Here is a 23519-nt window from a genome sequence, read left to right as displayed (position 1 = left end):
TCAGGCTCTGGTCCAGACCAGACAGCTGCTAGGGGGTCTTCATGTTCCTGGTATGGAATTCATACTTGATGTGAATGATTGAATGATTGGATCAATGAATGTGGGAGCTCAAACAGGAGATTATTTCATTTTTGGAGCTACTTGAGAATTTTCCTGAGCTGAATCACCCAGATTGGTTTTGTGATTTAACCTTTACTGTGGACGTACTGACACACATGAATGAGCTGGACGTGAAGCTACGAGGGAAAAACCGGTTTGTGCATGAAATGCAAGCAAACGTCCGAGCCTTTGAAACCAAGCTGGTTTTACTTTCAAAGCGAATGTCAGACGAGTCTGATACGTACTATTAACGAATGCGTTTTTTTTTTTTTTTTTTTTTTACACGTATGTTAAATTTTAAAAGTCAAAGCGGCCCCTGAGCCAAAAAGTTTGCCCGCCCCTGATATAGATACAACCTTTCACTCATTCATTCAGACTCAACTATTCACCCTTTCATTCACAGATCTTTTAGAAACACACGTCACTCATTCATTCACACGCTATATAGAAACATACAACTTTCACCCTCTCATTCCTTTATCATATTGAGACACCTAAGCAGTCCCTCCACCACTGTGACGGAGGTCCTCCAGGACCTGGTCTCCAGTCACCCCTGCGGTCTGGTTGGTCTTGAGTATAGACTTGATGATGTTATTGTTCCAGAAGTTTCCAATAAGGAGGTCTTTGGTTTCATCTAATGTGACTGAAGACCAAAGCGCCAATAAATCAGCAGCAGTAAAACAAAAACAAATAAAGTGTACCATCTGGTTTGAATGGTTCTGCTGACCGTGGAATGGAAACCCGACACTGGAGATGAACGAGGAAGGGGTTCGGTGGCGGCGCTGCTGCGTCTTCTCCAGAATGTCATGTGGATCTTGTGTGAAAGCGTCGGACGGCTTCTCCGAGGCCACCGGGACTTCATTTCCACGCCGCGTTTGTGATTTTTATCACACGAGCGAACTCGAAATACCAGAAGGCCGGCTGGAGGAGGGGAGGAGGTCCTCAGAACCGCTATTTATATTGTCTTATGCAACAGTGACGCGAGGAGATGTTTGGACAAACTAACGGGCGGTGAGTCAATTAGCGAGAACGGAGAGGAGGCCAGTAGAGACACCAGCGGGGATCCACTGACATCTCAGCAGGAAGACCACCGAAGTTTGTTTGTCCTGAAGATCTGAAGTTTTCTGACTTTGTCTTTTCACGCTCGGAGAAAAGATTTTAGAGTCCTCACAATGAATAACGCTCAGTTGGTCAGAACCCCCCTCCTCCTGGTTGGACTCCCACAGGGTTCCTTCCTGTTTGGAGTCTCCATGTTCTCCCTGTGTCTGCGAGGGGTTCCTCAGAGTTCTTCCCACCGTCCAAACACATGTTGGGGCATCACTGGAGACCCAAATTGTCCAAACGTATGGATGAGAGGGTGAACGGTTGCACGTCTCCATCGGTGTCCCTGTCTCGTCCAATCAGCACCAACTCGCGGTGAAGATGATGAATGAATGAGAGAATGTCCAGAAGGTTTGAGTTTATTTGAAAAGAGGGACAAAACATATTAATTAACATGTACATGTAAATATGCAAGATTATAGCCAAAAGCTTATTTCCATCTTTAGTCCGTTCTGCAGGTTGATGTTAAAAACACAAGATAATATGAGTAAGGCAACAGTAGGTTTAAAAACACAGGATAAAGACAATGACGATTGACCGACTTGAGAAACATGCAGTCTAGACTGCGTTGTGATGACGATGTTGTTCAACCAGCAGTCGGGCGTTGAGATGTTTGGTAAAGAGATTCAGTGACTGGAGTTCACGTCTGGTGTTTGGTACTGAGTTCCAGGTAATGTGATGCACGGACAGAGAAGGTGGTTTGGTTAGATGTACTCTTTCTGAAGGGAATCACACAGTCACCTCTAGAACCAGCTCTTGTTGATCTGTCGAAGATGTTTTTTACAAATTCTCGCAATGGAGGAGGAGCTTTGTGGTGGAAGATTTTGTAAACCAAGATGGCATCAGCGTATTTGATAGTATTGTCCCAGTTCAGGCGCTCATGTTTTTTTTAATACGTACGTTTGATATGTTTTTTTTAAACGTACCATCACTGACAGCGATGGTACGTTTTTGGTTTTCTGTCCAATACTTTCACAGCTTGTTTATAGATGGTTTTAATTGGTTTTAGCATGGTCTGACAGGCAGATGACCAACTTATTAGGCAGTAAGAAATGTGGGACCTGATCATTGTGTAAAAATACAGTTTTGCTGACTCAAGAGTTAAATCTTTTCTAGTGAACCTGAAGTTGCACAAGTTAAATTGAATTCTATTCAGAGTGTTTTTTTTATCTGTCGTTTGAAGAGAAGTTAAGAGTCAAGAGCGATTCATAAGTATTTAAACCCTTGTGCTACATTGATTGTTTTACCTTGTACAAAAACATTGGGATCCCTGTCAGTAGTCGCTCATTTGGAGATCCGTTGCCAGGTTGCAGTGAGTCCTTCCCGGCCGTGAGTGTGTCGGAAAGCGGCGGCTGCAGCTGAAGGCATCTGAGGTTGGATCTGATGGAGGAGGCGGCGTCGCAAAGCCTCTCCTCCGGGCTCGGCCTCCTGCCGACGTCCCCCCCCCCCTCCACGGCTCTGTGCGTCACCGAGGCCAGGCGGCTCTCCGCTGTCTGCGCGGGAACGGGCACCTGATTGGCGGTAAAGTCGCTTCATTTGCAAGTCAGATTGGCGAGGATTAAAATGACAGCGCGAATCCACATTCGGGGGATTTAATGCAACTTTTGTCTTGGAAAGGGGAGACCAGTTAAATTGCTTAAATTGCTAAAAGGCTTTCCTGTAGGCCTCCTCAGCACTGATGATGAGCGCAGCAGATGATGGTTGCTCGCTGATTTCTTCTTTGAAGGCCCACAGGCAGCCACCGCTTGTTTTATTTTTTACTTTTTTTGTACGGAATTAAGATGTAGGAACCACTGGCTGACCGCAAAGCGACAGCCACTCAGCAATTTAATTTAATTTAATTGTATTTCATAATATTCATTTGATTTTACTTTACGTTTATTATAGTCAAATCAATGTTATTCCATTTTACGTCACCTTAATTTACTATAATGTATTTTTCTTTTTTTTACCTTTATTAATACAAATGCCACAGCTGAAACACCACAAAGCATCTACCACACAGTGATTTGATGTGATTTGACTTGATTTAATTAAGGCATTTATTTTATTTTTATTTATTTTATGGTTCATTTATTTTATTTCATTTTACATTATCTTAATTACATTTCATTTACTTTTATTTGATTTTACTTTAACTTAATTATATCTTGTTTCATTTGAATTTATCTTAATTTATTTTCTCGTTTCGTTTTCACCTTTATTATTAAAAATGTCACTGCTGGAGAACCACAAAGCATCACCGACACAGTCACTTTTAATTATAATTTAATTCAGTTTAATTAATTAAATTTGTGGGTTTTTTTTGGGGGGGGGGGTGATTTTATTTTATTTGACTTTATCTTAAATAATTTGATTTATCTACTATTTTATTTTTATCTTTATTATTAGAAATGTCACTGCCGGCACACCAAAAAGCATCAAACACACAGTTATTTGATTCATTTAATTTTATTCTGTTTAATTGTTTTGTTTTTTTAAATTGTATTGGTGTTAATTGATCTTAATTATATTTCAATTCATTTTATTTTTCTTTTACTCCATCTGAATTTAATTAATTTGATTTGATTTTGTCTTTATTTAATTTCATGTCATTTTAGTATTTCCTTCATAAATGTCTTCAAAACGCTCAGCTGCACGGTGCAAGGCGTGCAGATGGTAACCGGTGCGTTGCGTGGACGTGAGCGGTGAGGTGGGAGAGGAGCAGATGATGGGAGATGATGGGAGATGACGGGGCCCGGTCCAAACCCTGACTGTTGAGGGCGACCTGGCAGCACCGACAGAGAAATAAGAGACTTTGAAACCGACTCGGTTGGAGGATTTGGAGGAGGGAAGAAAATACATATGGAGAGACATGATGTAATGAAATGTAATACAGTTTCAACATCCTTGAAAGGATTATGGCAGCGCGGCGGCGCAGCGGTTAGAGCTTCTGCCCCTCAGCCAGAAGGTCCCTGGTTGGATTCCCAAAAGGTTCCTTCCTGTGTGAAGTCTCCGTGTTCTCCCCGTTCCTCAGGGTTCTCCAGGTTCTTCCAACAATCCAAACATTGTCCAGACGCGTGAATGAGAGGGTTGCATATCAATTTGACATGGATGACAGAATGAATACGTTGCATATTTGAAAGAGGCATGAATTAGAGTGAATTGCAGTATGTCTCTATATGATGTCTAAATGAGTGAATGGTTTTTTTGTATGACTTGTGAATGAGAGGGTGAATTGATCTTTCGACCAATAAGAACTGGGATCCCTGAGTGCAGGAAAGGCGGTACCGCAAATGATTGAATGAATGAATGAAATGACTGCAAAATGCGCAATACGTTAAAAGCAGATTGATCCATCAGACCCAACGGTAAAGCATCCGTTCCTGGAGAGTGTGTGTGACTCCGTGAACCCGCCCGCCGCCATGTTGGCACCGACTACACACCTCTGCCGTCTCAGAGGAGGGGTTTCCACGGCGCTGCCCGGGCTCTCGAAGCCCAGCGCCAGGCGTGTGTAGCCAACTAATAAATCAGTGTGTGGAAACACACACACACACACACACACACACACACACACACACACACGGTGTGTGTTAAAGTTTCTACATTTGAGCAGCGACACTCCTAAAGCAGGCCAAGCTGGAAATGTAATTGAAATAGAGAGAGAGAGAGATGAGTAATGATAGAAGAAGAAGAAAAAAAAAGGGGGGAAAGACTGCATTCATACAGTATCTGTCAGTGTGTGTGTGTGTGTGTGTGTGTGTGTGTGTGTGTGTGTGTGTGTGTGTGTGTGTGTGTGTGTGTGTGTTGCCTGAGGAACAGTTGATGGATTTGCTGCTTGGCTGCTCACACAGATTGGTGCCTGCTGTGATGGCAGCCTTGAACTGAAATTACGTGCGTACGTGCGCACACACACACACACACGTGCACACACACACACACACACATACAGAAAACTACACGTAATTGCCATCCCTCCCTCAGTGCGTGCGCGTGCTCGTGTTGTCGAGTCTGGTTGCCTCCAGGAGGCCATTTCAAAGGATGGATGAACACGGGAGCGGCCGAGGCGGCGGCGGCGGCGGCGGCGGCGGCGGCGGCGGCGGCGGCGGCGGCGGCAGGAGACACTCGGCTGCTTCTGATGCAGCGTTCACGTGTTCATTCATCGATGTTTGCTTCGTCACTTGAAAAGGGGAACCGGCTCCGCCTTACCTTTCTTCTCCTTGCCTTAAATTAGCGAGGAACCGAACGCCTCTCGCATGTGGCGGGGTTTTCTTTCCTGACGGTCTTTAAGTCTTCTGAACAGGGAACGCCGCGGCGCCTGCCAATTAACGCCGCCCGTGTGTGGAGTGAAAAAAAAACAGGGAAAAATAGCAGGAGCGCCTAATGATATCACCTGGGAGTGTCCCTCTCTGAAGTGCCGGGGGGGGGGGGGGGTCGCAGGATTCTTTGGCACGTCTGATCGTTTGATGGGAAAGCGAGCGCTTATGTTCTCAGATGTGGCCTCTTTGCGTCTGCTCCCGTTTACATAACGGAGGCGAAGCCGGCAAAACGTCCTCGTCCAATGGGATCGCGACCGGCGGTCCCTGAAGGACCAATCCGACCCCTTGGAGGTCCAACACAGGAGCCATTTCTCATAGCGGCCCTTGGATTCGCTGAACTTGACTTCTGTGGTGAGCCTGTTTAGGTCCTCATCAGTAGCTGGACAACTCCAGACCAGAGCTTCATGTTAGAGAAGATCCACAGGTTAGAGGTTGATGGAGCCGCCTTGCAGATCCTTCGGGATCAGTGAAGTATCTCTACTACATCGACGATATGCGTTCAACTTAGGAGAACAGTGCAACTTTGGTGTGTAGATTTAGATAACGTGTAGAACTCAAGGCCCGCGGGCCAAATGCGGCTCGCCAGGTCATTCTATGTGTCCCTCGAGAACCTCTTAAAAGGTCTGATTGTCTTAATATAAATAAGTTAAACGCGTACATTGACCATAAACTATATTTCCCACAATTCACAGCAATCATGTTACCCGCGAAGTGATGGCATCCTACGTGATGACGATTAGATCGCTGTGTATCCACATCGATGCCATTTTCAACAAGTGGAAGAGGGAAATAAAAATGATCCCTAAATGTCCAGGAAGAGAAAAATTGATGCAGATGGAAGGCTGTTTTAAGAAACATGGTAATGCATATGTAACTGTCAGGGTCTCACACCTGGGTCCAATTCGTAATCGGCGCCAGCTGCAGCAGCGGCCGCTAATCAAGATCCCTATAAAGGGCAGCGGCACGCTCTGCCTGGGGCCGGGGGATTGTGGTTGCCCAACAACCCTGACCACTGTGGGTTCCCATGACCAGACCTGGACCCTGGACCCTGACCCTGCGAGAGCCCCCTCTGGACCCTCATATCCTGACCCCGTGAGACCCCCTGGTGGACCACCGGACCCTGAGTGTAGACCGGGACCCCCTGGTGGACCAATGGACCTTGACCCTGCCCGAGATCCTGCCTTGACCCTGCCCTGCCTGGGGCCCATCCTGGTGCGACCCAGCCTTGTGCGACTGTCTCGGGGCCAGGGAATTGCCAGCGACACCCTACCTGAGACACCCTGTCTACCTAAATAAAGCGCTTCAACCCTGATTTCAGCCTTGAAGGTGTGGTTCCCTGCCCGAGTCCGCCCCCGTGACAGTAACATTTTGGATTTGAATGGATAGATTCAGTTATTTAACATTAAGGCGCAGTTACATTACATTATTTTGACATTGGGTTACGTTTATGTTGTTGCTGATGTGGCTCTCTGTGAAAATGAGTTTGACACCCCTGATTTAGATGATTAACTAAGCACCAAATATGAAAACAGTAACTAAGAGTTCCGCACCCCAGCAGGTGATACCCCATGAACATCTCCACACATGTATGTGCAGGTGTTTTATGAATTTTCATCCTGGTACTTTGGGTTGGATACTTGGTGGAAAGTGGAGTTTGAAACACTCCATGGCCCAACATGCACTCTTTATCCTGGACTATGCCCTCCTCCCTCCCTCCACACTCTGGCTGTCAATCACCTGAACCTGCAATCAGGACCAGGTCTTTCAGATTGTCAGACATCTCTGGTAGAACCATCTCCTTTGGCATCATCTCTGAGTTTGTTGTGATACGAGATGTCCCAGTGTTCCTCCTGGTTTAACCCAACCGCTTCCCTCGTCAGTTCAATCACTTGGACCTTTGGCTCGATATTAACTTGCTATCATAACTATCTTAACTGCCTGCTCGTACCTTCAACCCATGAAGACATTGAAAGATACCACGGTGCCACCAGGACAAAATGGTTTGGTCAATCAGAGTATTCCCATGGATGCTGCTCTTTAGAAGAGCAAAGGGGAAAGTGCATCTTCACACAATATTCATCTGTGGCCTCGACACGATGAGTCTGCTCAATTTGCCGTGTTTTATTTCAAACAGTGTCAATGGAGAAAGCCGGTGAGCACAAAAAGGCCTGTGACTGCTGCTCCGAGGCCGGGTTCTACGCAGACAAACAGATCAGCCCTTGTTTGCCTTTGCCTTCTCTTTGTCAGGCCACGCAGGGTTGATGGGTCTTCATCCTGCTGAGGTGGTGGCCCACATGTCTCCTGTAACATTGACTCGCTAACCTGCTCTTGACCCATATAAGCCTGTTCTGATCCACCATCTCAGCGACCATCCGACAGACATGAAGTCTTGAAGTGTCCATCTTGCGTTGGTCACAGTCCCGTCAAGACGCACACTCGAACCCGGGGGTCGCGCTTCGTCAGCAACCGATGAATGTTCATCGAACTCTGACCGACCTTCTCGCTCTTCTTCCTCTTCCTCCCCTGCAGCGGCGCCTCGGGAAGCAGCAGCGAATCAGAGAGCAGCTCAGAGTCAGACACGGACGAATCGGAGAGCAGCTCCAGCGACAGTGAATACAACCAGGCCTCCCGGACACACACCCCAGAGGTAAGATGGGACCAGAACATCCTTCAAGAACACTGACAATGTAGACGTCAAACACGACTGGAATTAAAGCGTGTGTGTGTGTGTGTGTGTGTTAGCACCCATTCCTCTTACACTCATTAAACTTCCACTGTTGAGAATGGAATAAATGAAATGGTGGTGCAGCGGTTAGAGCTTCAGCCTCACAGCCAGAAGGTCCCTGGTTGGATTCCCACAGGGTTCCTTCCTGTGTGGAGTCTCCATGTTCTCCCCGTGTCTCTGTGGGGTTCCTCAGGGTTCTCCAGGTTCCTCCTACTGTCTAAACACATGCAGGAGCTTCACTGGAGACCCTACATTGTGAGAACCCATGAGACGTCAAATGTCTGTCTGTCTGTGGATGAAGTGTTAGTGATGTTTCCATCTCCAGAGACCTTCTGGCTGTGAGGGAGAAGCTCCAACCACTGTGAAACACAAAAATGACCCTTGCGAAAATGACGGAAATGGCATCATACCCGCACGTCTGTATTAATCCCCCCCCCCAGCCGGAGCCCCCCTCCACCAACAAGTGGCAGCTGGACAGCTGGTTGAACAAAGTCCAGGCTCAAACCAAACCCCTGGTCGCCCCGCAGCAAGAACACCATGGCCCAGGTTGGTAGATTTCCAAGGGGAACTCAGCTGTGGCTAACAGCGGCTAAATTGTTACCGATCGTTCACAAGCCTGTTCTGGTCCGACGGTCTGCTGCCCAGGCTCCATCGGCCGGGGTCTGGAGACTTTCTCTCAGGGGGGTGACGCGGTGGCGGCGAGCACGGCTGCCAAGACTAAGCCCTGTGGACCCGGTAGCGCCGCAGCTGCAGCTGCACCGGCGGTGGAGCACAAAGACACCAGGGGGGCCTTCTGGTATGGATGAAAGCATGACTTCAAGAGCCTTCTAGCAAACGGTAGCTAACAGGTCATTTGGTTAACATGCAGCCGGATCCAAAAAAGAACTGGGTATTGTTTAGAAGCTACAACAAGGACCCAGGAGTGTGCAGATGACTAATCTTCATATAGGCATTACTAACACGTTAGGTAATAGCTGATAGCTAACTTTGCTAACAGCTAAGCGTGAGATTAAATTGGTGATACACAGAGACAAGAGGCACTTTTCTCACTGTGGGAGGTTTTTGCAGTGCCTAGCACCTTTCCAGGGACTAGATCATGTGTCTGTGCATCTAGACAGCAGAGGAACTATGGACCTCAGCTCCTAGAACCACCTTAGCGCCAACTCTGAGGTAGGGTCTGCTTAAGGTTCTCATTAGCCACGTCCATTACTAGATACCTCTTGCAAAGCCCCTTTTTTAAATCCATCCTGATCACTGCTCAGATGTTTTCTCGGGACAAAATTGACAGAATCCACTAGAAATGGAGTGAGGAAGAGGTCCGAGCTCCTCTGGCCTGCTACACAGAGTAGGTTCCCAGGGGAACATCTACATTGGGACCATGATATATGTGGGTTTAGCCAACAGCTAGCTGGTTCTTCACATGGTGAAGCAGTTCAGGGAGAAGATAAAAATCCTTCAACTATCTGTTAGTCCATGGTTATTATTCCATGAACGCTGTGGCAGCTTCCGCCTCCATGCTGTCCACATCGTCTCCCTCTTAATCTTCTTCACTGGTTTGTTTTGGCGCGTGGAGCTGAAGGTGATCGTCGCAGATGCTTGTGTCTCCGGAAAAGGCTAGTTCCTGGAACCAAATTTGAGCTGAGCTTCTTAGAACTGAGCTCTCAGAACTTGCTGCTACAAACACCTGCGACAGTCACTCTCTCTGACTTGGTAACAGCTACAAAAGCAGTAATCATAGTGAAAGTCATTTAGCCTCCATTATTAATTAATCAACATTTTTAAAGCTTTATTAACAGTTAGTTTGAGATTATGTCGATGTTGTTGACACGAAGGGACAGGAAGTAATACAATCCTATCGGGCGGACGCTAAAATAGCGTATCTGCCTTCTGATCAGATTTTCTGGCTAGCAGACAACGCTAACTAATCTACTTGGATAATGGTCAAATAAATGAATGCTTTTCATATTAAGCTTAATAAGCACTCTTTTACACATTAATAGACAGTTTGAACACGGAAGCTATTTATTTTGAAAGAATTAGTAATATATGTCCATATTAGGACCTTATTAAGCATCTGTTTCAACCAGGATGCTAGTTTAGACCAGTTTCTATTCTGGGCTTTTATTCTGAAAGGCATTCAGGAAACAGAGGGTGTCTTAGATGTTTTCCACCTAAAAGTATCATGAGGATGTGTTGCTGGTGTCCGGCAGCCAGGGCAGGGAGAAGGCCAAGGCCAAGCTCACCCTGAAGGCGTCCGGTGAAGGTCAGAGGTCAAAGATGAGGATGTCTCCGGGGTCCATCCCGGGACCGGAGGCGTCCGGGCCGAGGAGGAGCACCACGGGGAAGAAGCAGCCGCGGCGGGCCGAGAGGTCCAACAGTGCCGAGGACAACCAGAGCCAGACCTGGAGCCGGAGCAACCAGCAGAGGTACAGGGAGGGCAACTTCCCGGCGCCATGGCAAGTGCCTCCTCGCACCGCAGCGGAACGGTTTATCGTACTTGTAGAAAGCAACATTTTACAAATAAAGGCATAGTTGGTGGAGCAAGCCTCCTCCTTGTCCGAAGCCTGTCGGTTCGATTTCCGACTTCACCGCAGTGTCTACGCGCAAAGACACCGAGGGTCCTGTTGGGTCGAATAGCGCCTTGCATGGATGCTCTGCTACCGTCAGTTTGTGATATGACCCGAAAGCTTCAAGTTGTCCCCTTCATGTGTCTCCCCCTCCCTCATGTATCTAACTGCGTTTTCTCCTTTTAGCCCAGCGGCCAGGGAAAAGGATGCGTTCCCTCCTTCGTCCCTGGAGCCCCAGAGCGCCCCCAGGCCGCGGAGCAAAGCCCCCGGCGGGAAGACGGCCCCGAGGAAGGAGCCCCGCGGCGCCGCCAACGCCACCGGCAGCGCCGTCGGCCCACCGGCAGCGGCGGCCCTGCAGCAGCAGCAGCAGCAGCAGCAGCAGGCCGCCGCTGCCGCTCCTGCTGTCGGCGTCAGCCAGGTGCGTCATCAACACCCTGAGTTTTCTGGAAGTGACAAAATGCATGGATGCTGGTTCTCCAGGACGGGGAGGGTCTCCAGGAAATAGTTCTCCGCGCGTCCAAGTCCATTTGTCAAAGCGGTAAAACTCCTCAGCATGAAAACCCCATTATTACAGGACTATTAAGACTCAACGGTGGGCGGGTTTATCAGCAGACTGGAGCAGGGAGGAGAGCAGTGTGATTAACATCCTTCACCAAGAACCAGGTCACAGCCTGAGCTTCTGGGAGGATGCGGGGAAGGAAGGAAGGGAAAAAGAACGTTTGAGTTTAAAAATCCCTTCATGCAAACGTTGGGATATGACAAGGATGCATTGAAAGCTAGAGGTAAAGACGTTCCGTTGAACTCAATGGCAGTGGCGGGTCTTCAACTCCATCGGCTCGCCGTCGGCAGTAACGGGACACAAAACGCCTCGTCCCTCCCGAGGGGAAATCAAATCCCCCAGGTTGTCTGTTACGGAAAAGAAATGAAATTCCACTTTGAAGCGAGTCTTAATTAGTGCTTTTTAAACTGTCACTGGATTCTCATTCCCCTGGCGGCGAGCCTTGTTCTCCCTCGTCAGCCAAATGGCTAATTTGGCAGAGCCAGACGAAAAGTTGAACAGAACTGGTACCCTCTTGTCATCCTTGGAATACTTCCGACCAAAAATAAGCAAAGGGAGAGTAAAGGTAACCCTCCGAGCAAGAAACAAACAAAGAAAGGAAGGAGAAAGTAAGGATGAAGACTCACGGCGTCAATGTTTTTATTTGAAATATTCATTTTATAATTGTACTACTGTTGGAGGCAGCTGAAACTATTCATTCACTCATTCAGTCATTTGTCATGTGGACCAATCACAGGGACTCTGTCCAACCCTTCAGCCTCTCATCCACACATCATTTGCAGGCATACAAGGTTTGGTCCCCTTTCAGAGGTGAACCGCGGACCTTTAGCAGAGGAGGAGGTGCAAAACCCAAACACCTGTCAGATGTTCAGGTATCAGGATCCGGCGAAGTGAAGGATCCGCATCCTTCTAAATCCACCATTTTCCTCCGAGGTCCTGGTCGGAGGCGCGGTGATAAAAGATTCTGGACACGGGCCAAATTGTCGTCGTCTGGGAAACGAGAAGTATCTGCAAGGTCATGCCTCACAGACGGTCACGTAGCGTCGTTTTCCCGTGCGGTCATTTTTTAGCCGAGACTAGGTCGCGGTGGACTTGTACTCCAGAGTGAGTTCCGTTCTGAAAGAGAAGGTGGTGCTCAACCCTGTCAAAGTATTAGATGAGAGTACCAAAAAATGTACTGCAAATGCACACAGTAACCCACGATCTGCAAAGCTTATCCTCCTTAACCGGTGCAGTAGTCTTCTTTTCTCCATGGTGGTGCAACCTGAAGACCTGAACACTGGGGCTGATGGACGCATGAGACACAAGGAAGAGTCGCTTCTTTTTCGGGGACCCTTTGACGGGTCGGTGGACGGTGTGAGGAATTAAAGAGGAATTGTGATTATCATACAAACTATTCCCAAGATATTTATCTGTAAAAGACATAAATGTGTAAAACTCGGAGAAATACAACCGTTCACCCTCTCATTCACACATCATTTAAAGACACAGAAGGAGTGAGACAAGGGCGGAGTCTGTTGACAATGGTGGTGCAAACAGGCGATAAAATCCCAATGTGCACGTGTCGACTCTTGGAGTGTGCGTTGCACGGGGTGTGCGACACGTGCGCACTGAATATCTGGCAACCGCGGCAGACGTGTCTCACGCCAGCGCCGTCCAATCTGCATGTTATTATCACGTTTTGCAGAATCTCACCACCGTGGGCCTTTCAGCAGATGGCCAACTGTCCCAGAGGACAGTCGCCCGTTTTTATTTCCAGAATATACATTTTAGAATTGCTATTTCACCGCAATAATGCGTCTGTTTTTGTCTGGTCTTGTCTTGCGGTTCCCGGCAGCAGGAGAAGCGCAAGCACCGCGGCCCGAGCAGCAGGATCACGCCCAAGTCCAGGGAATTCATCGAAACCGACTCCTCCTCCTCGTCCTCCTCCTCGGAGTGCCAGTCGGACTCTGAGGAAGCCGCGAAGATACCCGCCGCTGTCCCGCCGCCGCAGCCGCCGCCGCAACCGCCACCTCCGTCCACGCGCTCCGCGATCAACACCCAGACTTTGTCCAACGCCCACGTGCACGCCGCTCCGCCCCTCGCCTGCCTCGGCCCCGGGGGCATAGCGGGGAACCAGGGGGCGTTCGGGGGGAAAGGGGTCACCCTCAAAGATGGAGGCAGCGTCAACGCTACCGCTAACGGTAGCGGTTGCAGCATCGGCGGCAAGAGCGGTAACTGTAACAACGTGAGCATCGGCAGCGTCGGCGGCTCGTTCGGGACGTCCGTCCCGGATCCGGGGGGGCCGGGACACAAACCCGAACCCGTGTCCCCCCCCTCCGGGATCGGGCAGGATCTACCCGTGTCCCCCCTGAGGGACTACCAGGAGGTCCAGAGTCTGTGGGTGAAGATCGACCTGGGTCTGCTGAGCAGGGTGCCGGGGCAGGGCCCGGGGACCAGGACGGCCGAGAGGGACGAAGGGAGGGAAAGGGAGAGGGACAGGCCGAGGCCAGAGGAGCGAGAGTGGGCGGGGCTTAGAGACCGACAGAACGGGACCAAAGCGGAGAAGCAGGAGGACGAGAGCGAGCGAGCGCAGGAGAGGCCGGGGGACCGGAAGAGGCAGGTGGAGCGGGAGGACCGAGAGAGGTTCGGGGACAGGACCGCCGAGAGGAGGGAGAAGGTCTGCCCGGGTCTCGGGGTCCAGGACAACCTCCCCCTGCAGGAGAAGGGACCCCAGAGGCTGCCGGGGAGGACCGAGAGGGGAGAGGGAGGGGGAAAACACCGGAGGCAGGCCGCCGCCGCCGCCGCCAACATGGCCGTCCCAACGGAGAAACACACCAGCAAGAGCAAGAGGAGACACAAGGTGAGGAGATCTTCACCCTTTTTACTTCATGGCTTCATGTCCCGGCTAGAAAGCCCCAGGTTGGACTCCCACTGGGTTCAATCTTGTGTGGAGTCTTCATGTTCTCAGGGTTCCTCAGGGTTCTCCGGGTTCCTCTCGCAGTCCAAACACATGCAGGAGCTTCACTGGAGACCCTGAACTGTTAGATGAGTGAATAACAGGGTGAGCGGTTGAGCGTCGTCTCTGTAAGTGTCCCTGTGATGGATCCAGGGGGACCCCGCCTCTGGTCCAGTCCCAGCCGGACTGGACTCCTGCGCCCTGAGGCCCTCAGTTGAAAGATAGTAGATGATGAATGAATGGATGGATGATGCATGATTGAATGAATATTGCGCACAGAAGACTAAAAAGTATCTCCTTGTCATTTTCCAATGAATCCTTTATGACATTTTATATAACTAAATCCAAAGACCTCCATGGGGTGTCCATGAATCCTTGAGCGAACCTGAAGATCTTGTCCCGCTTGTCCTCCTCCTCCAGTCAGACCACAGCGAGCCGTCTGTCAGCAGCAGCAGGAAGCTGCGATTGGACGGCGACTGTCAGCTCCTCCCGCCGTGCATCTCCCCCATCCACAACCACAAGAACGGCGCCGCAGAGTGAGTATGACACTCCGTGTACAGCCTTCCCGTCATACTTCAAGTACCGGCTCCATCTTTAAGGTCAGCACACAGAAGGAGGCGCTGACCGCCTGACGCAGATGGAGTGGGATTTTCCTCCAGAATAAATACTGCGGCGTTTCCTCAGGCAGCTCTTCAGCGGCAAACAGGGGGTCACAGTACATCTGGGGTTTTTAATTATCAGATAGCGACTCTGCAGATGCAGCTCGCCTCTCCATCTGGATCCACAGCCCTCGTCTCTGCCGCAGCCTCCGGAAGGTTCCGGTGACCGCCGAGCTTCACAGCGGATGGACGGACAACTACTGCTGTTTTCCTGAGGCTCCAAAATCCTCTTTCGTTGTTTGACAAGCAGATGTTTCTTCAGCCTCCAGTTGTCTGAACTAAACACCACTTTAGCATTAATGCTAATGTTGTGTAAGTGAACAGGCATGCCTCCCCGCAAATTTCCCATGGAGGCTTTACATCACCGCAGTTGTTAAGCAGTGTGTCCATTAGAGGGCATTGCGGGGTTCAGACAGTAACAAAGATGGCGGAGACGGAGGAGCTGGTGATGATGTACGCTTGAAGTCGACGGCGCCGGTCTGTTCGGCCATTGATTCTTGGTGTTCTTCAGACACCAAATTGCCTTCTTCTTCTCCACTGTTCTTACCTGGGGAGCGTACCGTGCAACTCTACCTCCCACAGGACTTCCAGCAGCACTGCTCCGTTTGCTTCGCGTTTGGCTACGAGCTCCTCGAAAACAAACGGCGCGACTCCAGTGGATGTGATAATTGAACATCAGTTATGTTACAGTCCACTGCGCTTCGTTGTCAAAGCCAACCTTAGAACCGCGTGTTGTAATTTCCTCCCCCATGTGTTCTGGAACCGGTGGACACCTTCTCCATCTTTGTCATCGAATGCTCGGTGAGATGTGCCGACCTCCTTCCCGCTCCTTGGAGAGGAGATAGGCAGCGCTGGTTAAAGATTAATGATTCTCTGCTGCAGAAGTTGCTTTGTCACCTAAAAGGATGTCAAGTCAGGTCGCATCTTATTTCTACGGCTCCAAATCCAAACCCGGGCGTCTGAGGATACCTTCCGTGTTGAGCAGGTCTGGACCGCACTCCTCTACAGAAACCCAATGTTCTCCCAAGCACTATTTCCTAGTGCAGGAACAGATCCTTGCTCGACGCGGGCGACCTTCTGGCTCGACCGGCTTGGAAGAGCCCGATAGACAGAAGGGGTGTGACGGTTGGGAGCTCCAAATGCTCTCATACTAGCATCTCAAGCTAAAGCAGTAGTGCTAAACCATTTCATGCTAATAGCAACCATGACGATAACATCGGTGGATGCCTGGCGAGATGATGCAGTAGATCAAGCCCCCCCTCCAAAAAAACCTGACCAATGAGAGAGTCCAGCGACTCAGGAGAAAATATGATGGCAGAGGCGCATCATGGGATGTAAGCATCACGAGGAGCTAGGCTAACTATGAGCTATCTCAAAAGGGAAGTCTGTTCTTAAACAAAGAGAGGGTGTCCAACCCCTGGATGGAGATCTGAAGATGATCTCCAGGAGTAGCCCAGGACACTGCCAGTGCAGCGATCTGATTGGCCGGCACCAAGAGTCTTCTGAGACATGATGGTACCGGGCCATTCAGGACGTACACTAGTAAAGGTAACCGGTGTATTCCAGTGTTCGTCTTCACCGATGAAGCCGTCAGCGAGGTGTGTGCAGCTCAGGCACCGGCACAGAACCGACATACCATGAATTCAAGCTCCACGTGAATTATTAAAACCAGACTAAGCTGGCTGTCTCCATAAATAATCCCTAACTGACATGGAGGGAGGGGATACTTTATAGCGGCCCGACATTATCACTCAGAGTAGAGCGACGAAAAAAGGTGGAAGGGAAAGAGAAGGTGACCTGGAGTTGAACCGCCGACATTGAACGGCTGAAGCCGCGGACGCCCGCGTGTCTGTTTATCACCCCGGAGGCGTTTTTTATGGAAGCTGTAAAGGGGCTGATGTGATTGGCCAGCCGAGGCCCCGTTCCGCAGCTTCTCTAATCTGGGACTTCTGACAGATCCTATCGGCCTGTTCCACGGCGGAGAGGTCACCTTCTGACAGGAGATCGGCGGGAACGGGGGGGAAAGCGAGCGGGAAGGTTGTGACTTTGCGGCGGCTGGGAATTTTCAATTATAGCCGCGGATGTGGAGCCTCGCAGGGGGCGGAGCTCGGGCATTTAATGGTCATTTTGTATTACGGGGTGGTAAAACCCTTAACTTATCCGCTTAGAAGAGCCGCGCGTGTGTTAGCATGCATGTCCGCACACACCCTTGCAAATCCGGCATCTGTTTAAGCACGGGGTGCTAAAAATGCATGTAAATTAGCGTAGCAGCACATACTCGCACACATCGCTTATTCTGCACTCACGCTCAGCCGCTAATTAGTCTTTGTCTCCACAGTTTTGCGTACGAGCGCTAATGTCTGGGCCCGGGGTGCCGTCCTGCCAGCTCAGCAACCTTCCCGCCGCATCAAACCCCCCGTCGACCCTCCCGGGGTTTCCAAGGACGGGGAGAAAATAAAAATATCGCATAAAAATATTATCTGTTGTCTTGCAAACAGCGCGAGTCAGGAGAGCTCCGGTGAGGCAGCGGAGGGACCGATCATCTCCGGCTCCTGCCGGTGGGGGGGAGGAAGATTCGGTCGGAGAATATTCAGCTTCTGCAAATGAACACCCGAACGCGGCGTCAGCAGCGGGTACGGCGGGCAGAGGGAGTCCGCGTGCTGCCGCCTGGCTTCTCAAAACGCTGAGATGACTTTTTCATTCATCCGTAAAACAGCGACGGGGGAGCATTGGGTGTACAAGAGGAGATCGATCTCGCTGACTCGCCGGCTCTGGTGGTTTACGGTCCCTGAAACGGGACCAGGATCCTGTCACGGCAGGGCTGAGACGCGCGACTCGATGCAGGATGCAGATCGGCACCCGGGATCTCAGGCATCGGATCCGTCGGAGTTAACTTCTGATCACGGCCGCTCAATCAGAGGATAGAGTCATGTCCGGTCAGACGTACTTTCTCTGGCTCGGAATCCCAACCCAGTTGCCTGAAGACGCTTTCCACGTAAAGCAGTTCTGCGCCACACTCTGAGATGATCTACAAAATCCTAAATTGTGAGTTCTTGGAGCGAAAAGCCGAGCAAAAACCTTAGATCGCTTCCATCTGGATGTGGACGGCCTTCTGCCTCGACCGGCCAGGATAGGAAGAGAGAGAGAGCAAGAGCGGGATGGAGACGGAGGACTTTGCGACCTGGGAGGGACTAACCATCTCATATTCTTGTCGAAATCTTCTTGTCGTGGCAACTGGACTTGAATTTCTTCACCTGAAGACGTTTCGGCCTTCATCCCAGAGGTTCCTCGGAGGCAGAGCAATCCTCTTTGGAACCGACCATTCCTGATTCGATTCCCGGCTCCTCCTGGTGTGTCGAAGTGTTGTCGAGCAAGACACTGAACCCCTAACTGCTCCCCTGGCGCTGGTGGACGGCAGCCCACTGCTCATGGTTCATCCATGATGGGTTAATTGCAGAGAACGAATTTCCCCACAGGGATTAATAAAGGATAAATGATTATTATTCAGTTCTGATGACCTGTGGGGAGTTTCCGAATATACGACTCCCAGGGTTTTGGGCTGGTGTAGTGGCTTCCCATGTAAATGTAGGAGTTGATTGGCAGAGACTAGATCTTAAGGGGTTGTTATGCTAACGGAGGTGTTGTTTGTTGGTACAAAAGAGCAACTTTTGTGGGATTACCTGGATTGGAATGTGAAAAGGTAAAGCTAAAGAAAGGAGTGTAACTCCTTTCTTTAGCTTGTTGTATCACGTTGGTTCATGTTTTAATCCCATGAGGCTCACGTGGACGTTAGCAAGGCTGGTTCTGGTGGTGAATCTTTCCTTGTTGTTTTGGAGGCTGCCGACGGGTCTGGTCCGTGTGTGCAAATTCATCCTGGTATCGATCCCAGTACGGCATTATAGATCGTTGAGGTTGTTTCCGAGGCCCCCTCCTCTGTTCAGAGAGGTTTTTTTCGTTTTGACAAAGATGGCTTCTTTGACTCCGCTCTCGAACCATCTGTCTTCTACAGCCAGAATACGGACATCGCCGTCTTACTAACAACAACAGGAGTGCTAACAGTTACATGCTAATTGCTAACGGGATACAATAACGGACGGCTGCAGAGATGCCGCAACAATCAAGCCGTGCCTCCCGGGAACCTGACGAAGCCACGAACTCGCGGAAGATACGAGGTTTCTGTCATGCACAGATAACATGAGACCACGGACTTGATCACAACTACGGTTTTTAATTTCCAGGCTCCAATCAAAGGAGCATGTAACGCTATCTATTTCACATCAAATGAGTGTAAATTCTGAAATGGCCACGCGTGGGATCGGAGCGGTACGAACAGCGCTCCTCGTTCCCCTCGCCATCACCTGTTCTCTCACAGTTCATTCATTGAAAAATGAAAGACACCGATACTTTAGCTGAAATTAATTAACATCGAAATTGTCAGTCGCCGTGTCATTAAAAAAAGTAATTCTCCACCCGCTCATGTAATCATATCTGGTTGTGTGTGTGTGTGTGTGTGTGTGTGTGTGTTCCCACAGCACCGTAACCAGGAAGCAGTCCCGGCGACATGATGAGAAGTTGCTCCCTCCGCTCTTATCCCCGCTCTCCGACGAGCCGCCCCACAAACGGATGTGTGATGGCGGGTCCTCCATCGGCCAGGAAGGCGGCGCCACCGGGGCGCTGTCCTGCTCCGTCGTCGCCGCCACCGCCGCCGCCACTTCCTCCTCTACCCACAGACACAAGAGAGGGGAAAGCAAGGCCTCCACACACCCGAGGAACGTGGGTGTAAGTGTAAGCATCTCTTGTCCTAATGAAGTCAGTGTTTCTGGGATTTGGATTTGGAGGATTTGGTCTCCACACTAGCTTTAAGCTTTTTGTGAGACGTCCTACAGTGGCCATGTCCCCTTGAGCGAGACGTCTTGCTCTCTGTGTGCGATGAAGGTCCCTCTGAGAAGGGAAAGGTCCTTCACGCAACTCGAAGTCTGATGATGGTGCGGAAAGGAAACCGCCTCCGCCTCAACGTGTGCTTCCGCGGCCTTCTGCAGGAAATGGATTCCCACGGCGAGAAGCCATGCAGAGACGGTTACCATGCCAACGGGCAATCGGATTCGGAGGGGTGGTCGGAGCCGCCGACGGAGCCCGGAGAACCTCCGAGGCCGAGGCTGTCATTTAGCGACACGTACGTACCCGGTCTATCGCCGGCCTCCCACCGGCGGTCCAACATCGTCCCCTCTCACCCACGTTTGGTGAACAGACAGGTGTCTCTGCAGGTTCCTCCCAACGCAGGTGATGATTCATCAACGATTCCCCGAGTGATAAATGAAATTTCATTCATCCGCCCGCGTCAGCCGAGATAACTAAACCCGGCCATCTGAGGAGGAGCGGAAATTCCCCAGAGTGTATTTTTGTTATTACGCGACACAATAATCAGAGCACACGGCTCTCTGCGTCGGAGTTTCCTTGAAGGTCCAACAGGACGCACAAAGGGAGACGGTGACGGCGAGCAGACAGCGGGATTACGCTGCTTTTCTCTGGATCTAAGGAGAACAATGGCAGCGGTAAAGTGCTTCACCGTTGTAACCGCAGCAGAATTTCCCGTTGTCAGACCTTCTCCGCTCTCCCGTTCCAAGCAAATCGTCTCCGCGTTCATTGCTCGTGCAGACGGACACCAACAGACCATAATATAACAGTGATGAAACTATCATATAATGTTGAATTGATAAGAACGTACGGTGGCATGTATTGATGGCTCTCACACCTGTTCACCTTCCACACTTCTGCAAACAGATGTCAATACACAATAACGCAGACACACACACACACACACACACACACACACACATAAATGTGTGTATTTGTGTATGTGTATATATATATATATATATATATATATATATTCGTATGTGAGTGTCTGTATCATATACTTACGTAGATCTGTATATATACTTGTACATGTGTATATACACATACATGTACATACATATACCGTAAATTCTGGACTACAGAGCGCACCTATATATATATATATATATATATATATAAATATATACTCATTTTTACAAGAAAAAAGAAAATGTACAAAAATCAGCCCAACTTGTCTATAAGCCGCAGGTGTCCCTGTTCAAACATGAGATATTTACCCAGCAAGATGTGACATTAAAGATTTTTGCTGAATACTTTTAATGATGGTAACATGTACAATTACCAGTACACACGCAAATGCTTTTTTTTTCATAACGGATGCCGAACTTACGTGCAGCAGCTCTATCTCTTTCTTCGACAGCCAGACTGATGGCTTTCGACTTGAAAGCAGCATCAAACGCATTTTTTTGCGCGTGCGTTTTTCATGATGGGGGTGTGTACAAAAAAGCACAACATGGCTGATCTGAAGAATTAGCGTAAATGCGATTGGGTTTGCCGAAAAACTGTCATTTGTCCACTGTGACGGTGGCAGAAGAAAGCTAAGCCCCAGTTCTCGAAGCATGTGAAAAAAAAACACGTATATGCCACAATTTACGTTATATAAAAATAAATACACTATATATGTATATGCAGGTGGGATTTGCACTGGATGCAAGTTTCATGCTAACGTGTTCTAACACGTGTTACTCCGTCTCCAGAGTCCACAGCGCAGACTTCTACATGCAGGAGGCAAAGAGGCTGAAGCACAAGGCCGACGCTTTGGTAAATCACACACATACACGCTCACACACACACACCCACACACACACATGCACAAGTGCACATTTAGGAATCACAGTCAAACGCAGCTTCATAAAAAAATTGAAGTTTACGACAGTGTTTAAAAAAATGCAGCATGTGTGTGTTTTTAAATGTGTGTGTGTGTGTGTGTGTGTATGTGTGTGTGCGTTTTGAGTTCCCCCACCACCACCAATGGCTGAAAAGATCCTCCATATCAAGGACTGCAGTGTATAATGTGTGTTATTTATTGCAGCGCATGTCTCCGGGGGGGACGTTGCATTCAAGGACTTATGATGTCTGTGGGATTATCTATTATCAGAGCAGTTATCTGATCCCCGCGAACAACGCAGGGAGATTTATTTCACTGATTATTTATCTCGTGTTTACGCATTGTTTCCGCAGATTTATCAGGGGATTAGCATTTCCGGGGAGGGGGGGTTGTTATTTAAAACTGCTCTTAGGACTTGTAACATCTCTGCAACCCCCGCCCGATAGATGGATAAGTTTGGCAAAGCGGTGAACTACGCCGACGGCGCCCTCTCCTTCATCGAGTGCGGGAACGCCATGGAGCGGGACCCGCTGGAGGCCAAGTCCCCGTACACCATGTACTCGGAGACCGTGGAGCTCATCAGGTGTGTGTGTTCTCTCATTCAGAGAGAAATAGTGGAACGTCAAGTCAGATTTTATTTCTACGGCTCCAAATCCCTACTTAGTCATCTGATGACACTTTCCGTGCACGGCAGGTTTAGACCACACTCTGTAAGATGATCTACAGCACGCGTGTTAAACTCAAGGCCCACGGGCCAAATGTGGTCCGCCGCGATATTTTATGCGGCCCGCTTTAACGTCTTAAAAGGTCTGATTGTCTTAAAATAAATAAGTAGAAAGCGTGAATTGCCCATGAACTACATTTCCCACAATTCATGCCGCTCATGTTACCCGCAAAGTGACGTCATCCCGCCGTTAGATCGCAGTGTGTCCACATCGATGGCATTTTCAACAAGTGGAATTGAGAAACACAAACAAACCCTAAATGTCCAGGAAGAGAAAAGTTAATGTCATAACTGGTTGCGGATGATATTTTTCTTTTTCCACTTGGATAGTTTGATCATTGATAAGATAAGATAAGATAAGATAAGATAAGATAAGATAAGATAAACTTTATTGATCCCCATAGGGGATAATAGTTATAGCAACGGTGGGCAGTTATTTTGGCTGGCGGGCCACATTTTTTATTCAATGTTTGTGCGTTGGCCAACTATGTGGCGTGTAAAGTGAACAAAATAAAAATTGCAACGTCCACAGCAGCGTTCAGTAAACGTTGACACATGACTCACTTTAAGAGTCATGTGATGGAGAAACGAGGCTTCCGCTCAGGGCTCTGGGATGTTTCTCCGGGCTGAAGCCACCTCAAGCAGAGAAGCTGAAATGATGCTTTTGGAGGCAAATTAATCTGAGGAAAATAAATTATTCCAGATTAATTTAGTTTCCTCTTTCCACCCCACTGGTGGAGGCAGAAGGCCATCCATGTTGACCTTGGATCTGTCCAAGGTCCCCGCCACTGGTAAAAGGTGGTGTTTCCTCACGTTGGTCTCCAGGTGTTTGCTCTTCGGGGAATGTCGGGTTTCTGTAGATCATCCCCAAGAGTGTGGTCCAGACCTGCTCTGCACTGAAGGTGTCTTCAGACCACCCGGGTTGGGATATGGAGCCGTTGATACAACAATTTGACATCTCACGCCTTCGTTCCTCTCCTCAGGTACGCCATGAGGCTGAAGAACTTCACCAGCCACTCGGCCTCCGTCGCTGAGAAGAAGCTCGCCGTGCTGTGGTACGACCTTCTCGCTAGATGTTTGCAGATGTTTGGGTTGAATTCGACA

General features: G+C 49.3%; 1 protein-coding gene across 1 annotated transcript in view; it reads left to right on the top strand.

Annotated features, from left to right (window-relative positions):
• aff2 (AF4/FMR2 family, member 2) overlaps positions 1–23519 on the top strand; it is a 136018-nt gene that overhangs the window by 101026 nt on the left and 11473 nt on the right. The window contains exons 11-22 of the mRNA XM_086139315.1: positions 8028–8145; positions 8664–8769; positions 8869–9019; positions 10434–10649; positions 10977–11208; positions 13190–14191; positions 14708–14823; positions 19479–19731; positions 19986–20119; positions 21561–21624; positions 22138–22274; positions 23399–23470. Of these exons, the coding sequence (XP_085995441.1) occupies positions 8028–8145; positions 8664–8769; positions 8869–9019; positions 10434–10649; positions 10977–11208; positions 13190–14191; positions 14708–14823; positions 19479–19731; positions 19986–20119; positions 21561–21624; positions 22138–22274; positions 23399–23470 (2601 nt within the window). The remainder of the gene's footprint in view (positions 1–8027; positions 8146–8663; positions 8770–8868; positions 9020–10433; positions 10650–10976; positions 11209–13189; positions 14192–14707; positions 14824–19478; positions 19732–19985; positions 20120–21560; positions 21625–22137; positions 22275–23398; positions 23471–23519) is intronic.

The sequence above is a fragment of the Fistularia commersonii genome, chromosome 31 (assembly GCF_037954325.1).
Source record: "Fistularia commersonii isolate RoL2024-O1a breed Wild chromosome 31, RoL_Fcom_v1.0, whole genome shotgun sequence".
Lineage (NCBI taxonomy): Eukaryota > Metazoa > Chordata > Actinopteri > Syngnathiformes > Fistulariidae > Fistularia > Fistularia commersonii.
The sequence above is the reverse complement of the archived record's forward strand: the minus strand, read 5'-3'. Positions and strand labels throughout refer to the sequence as shown.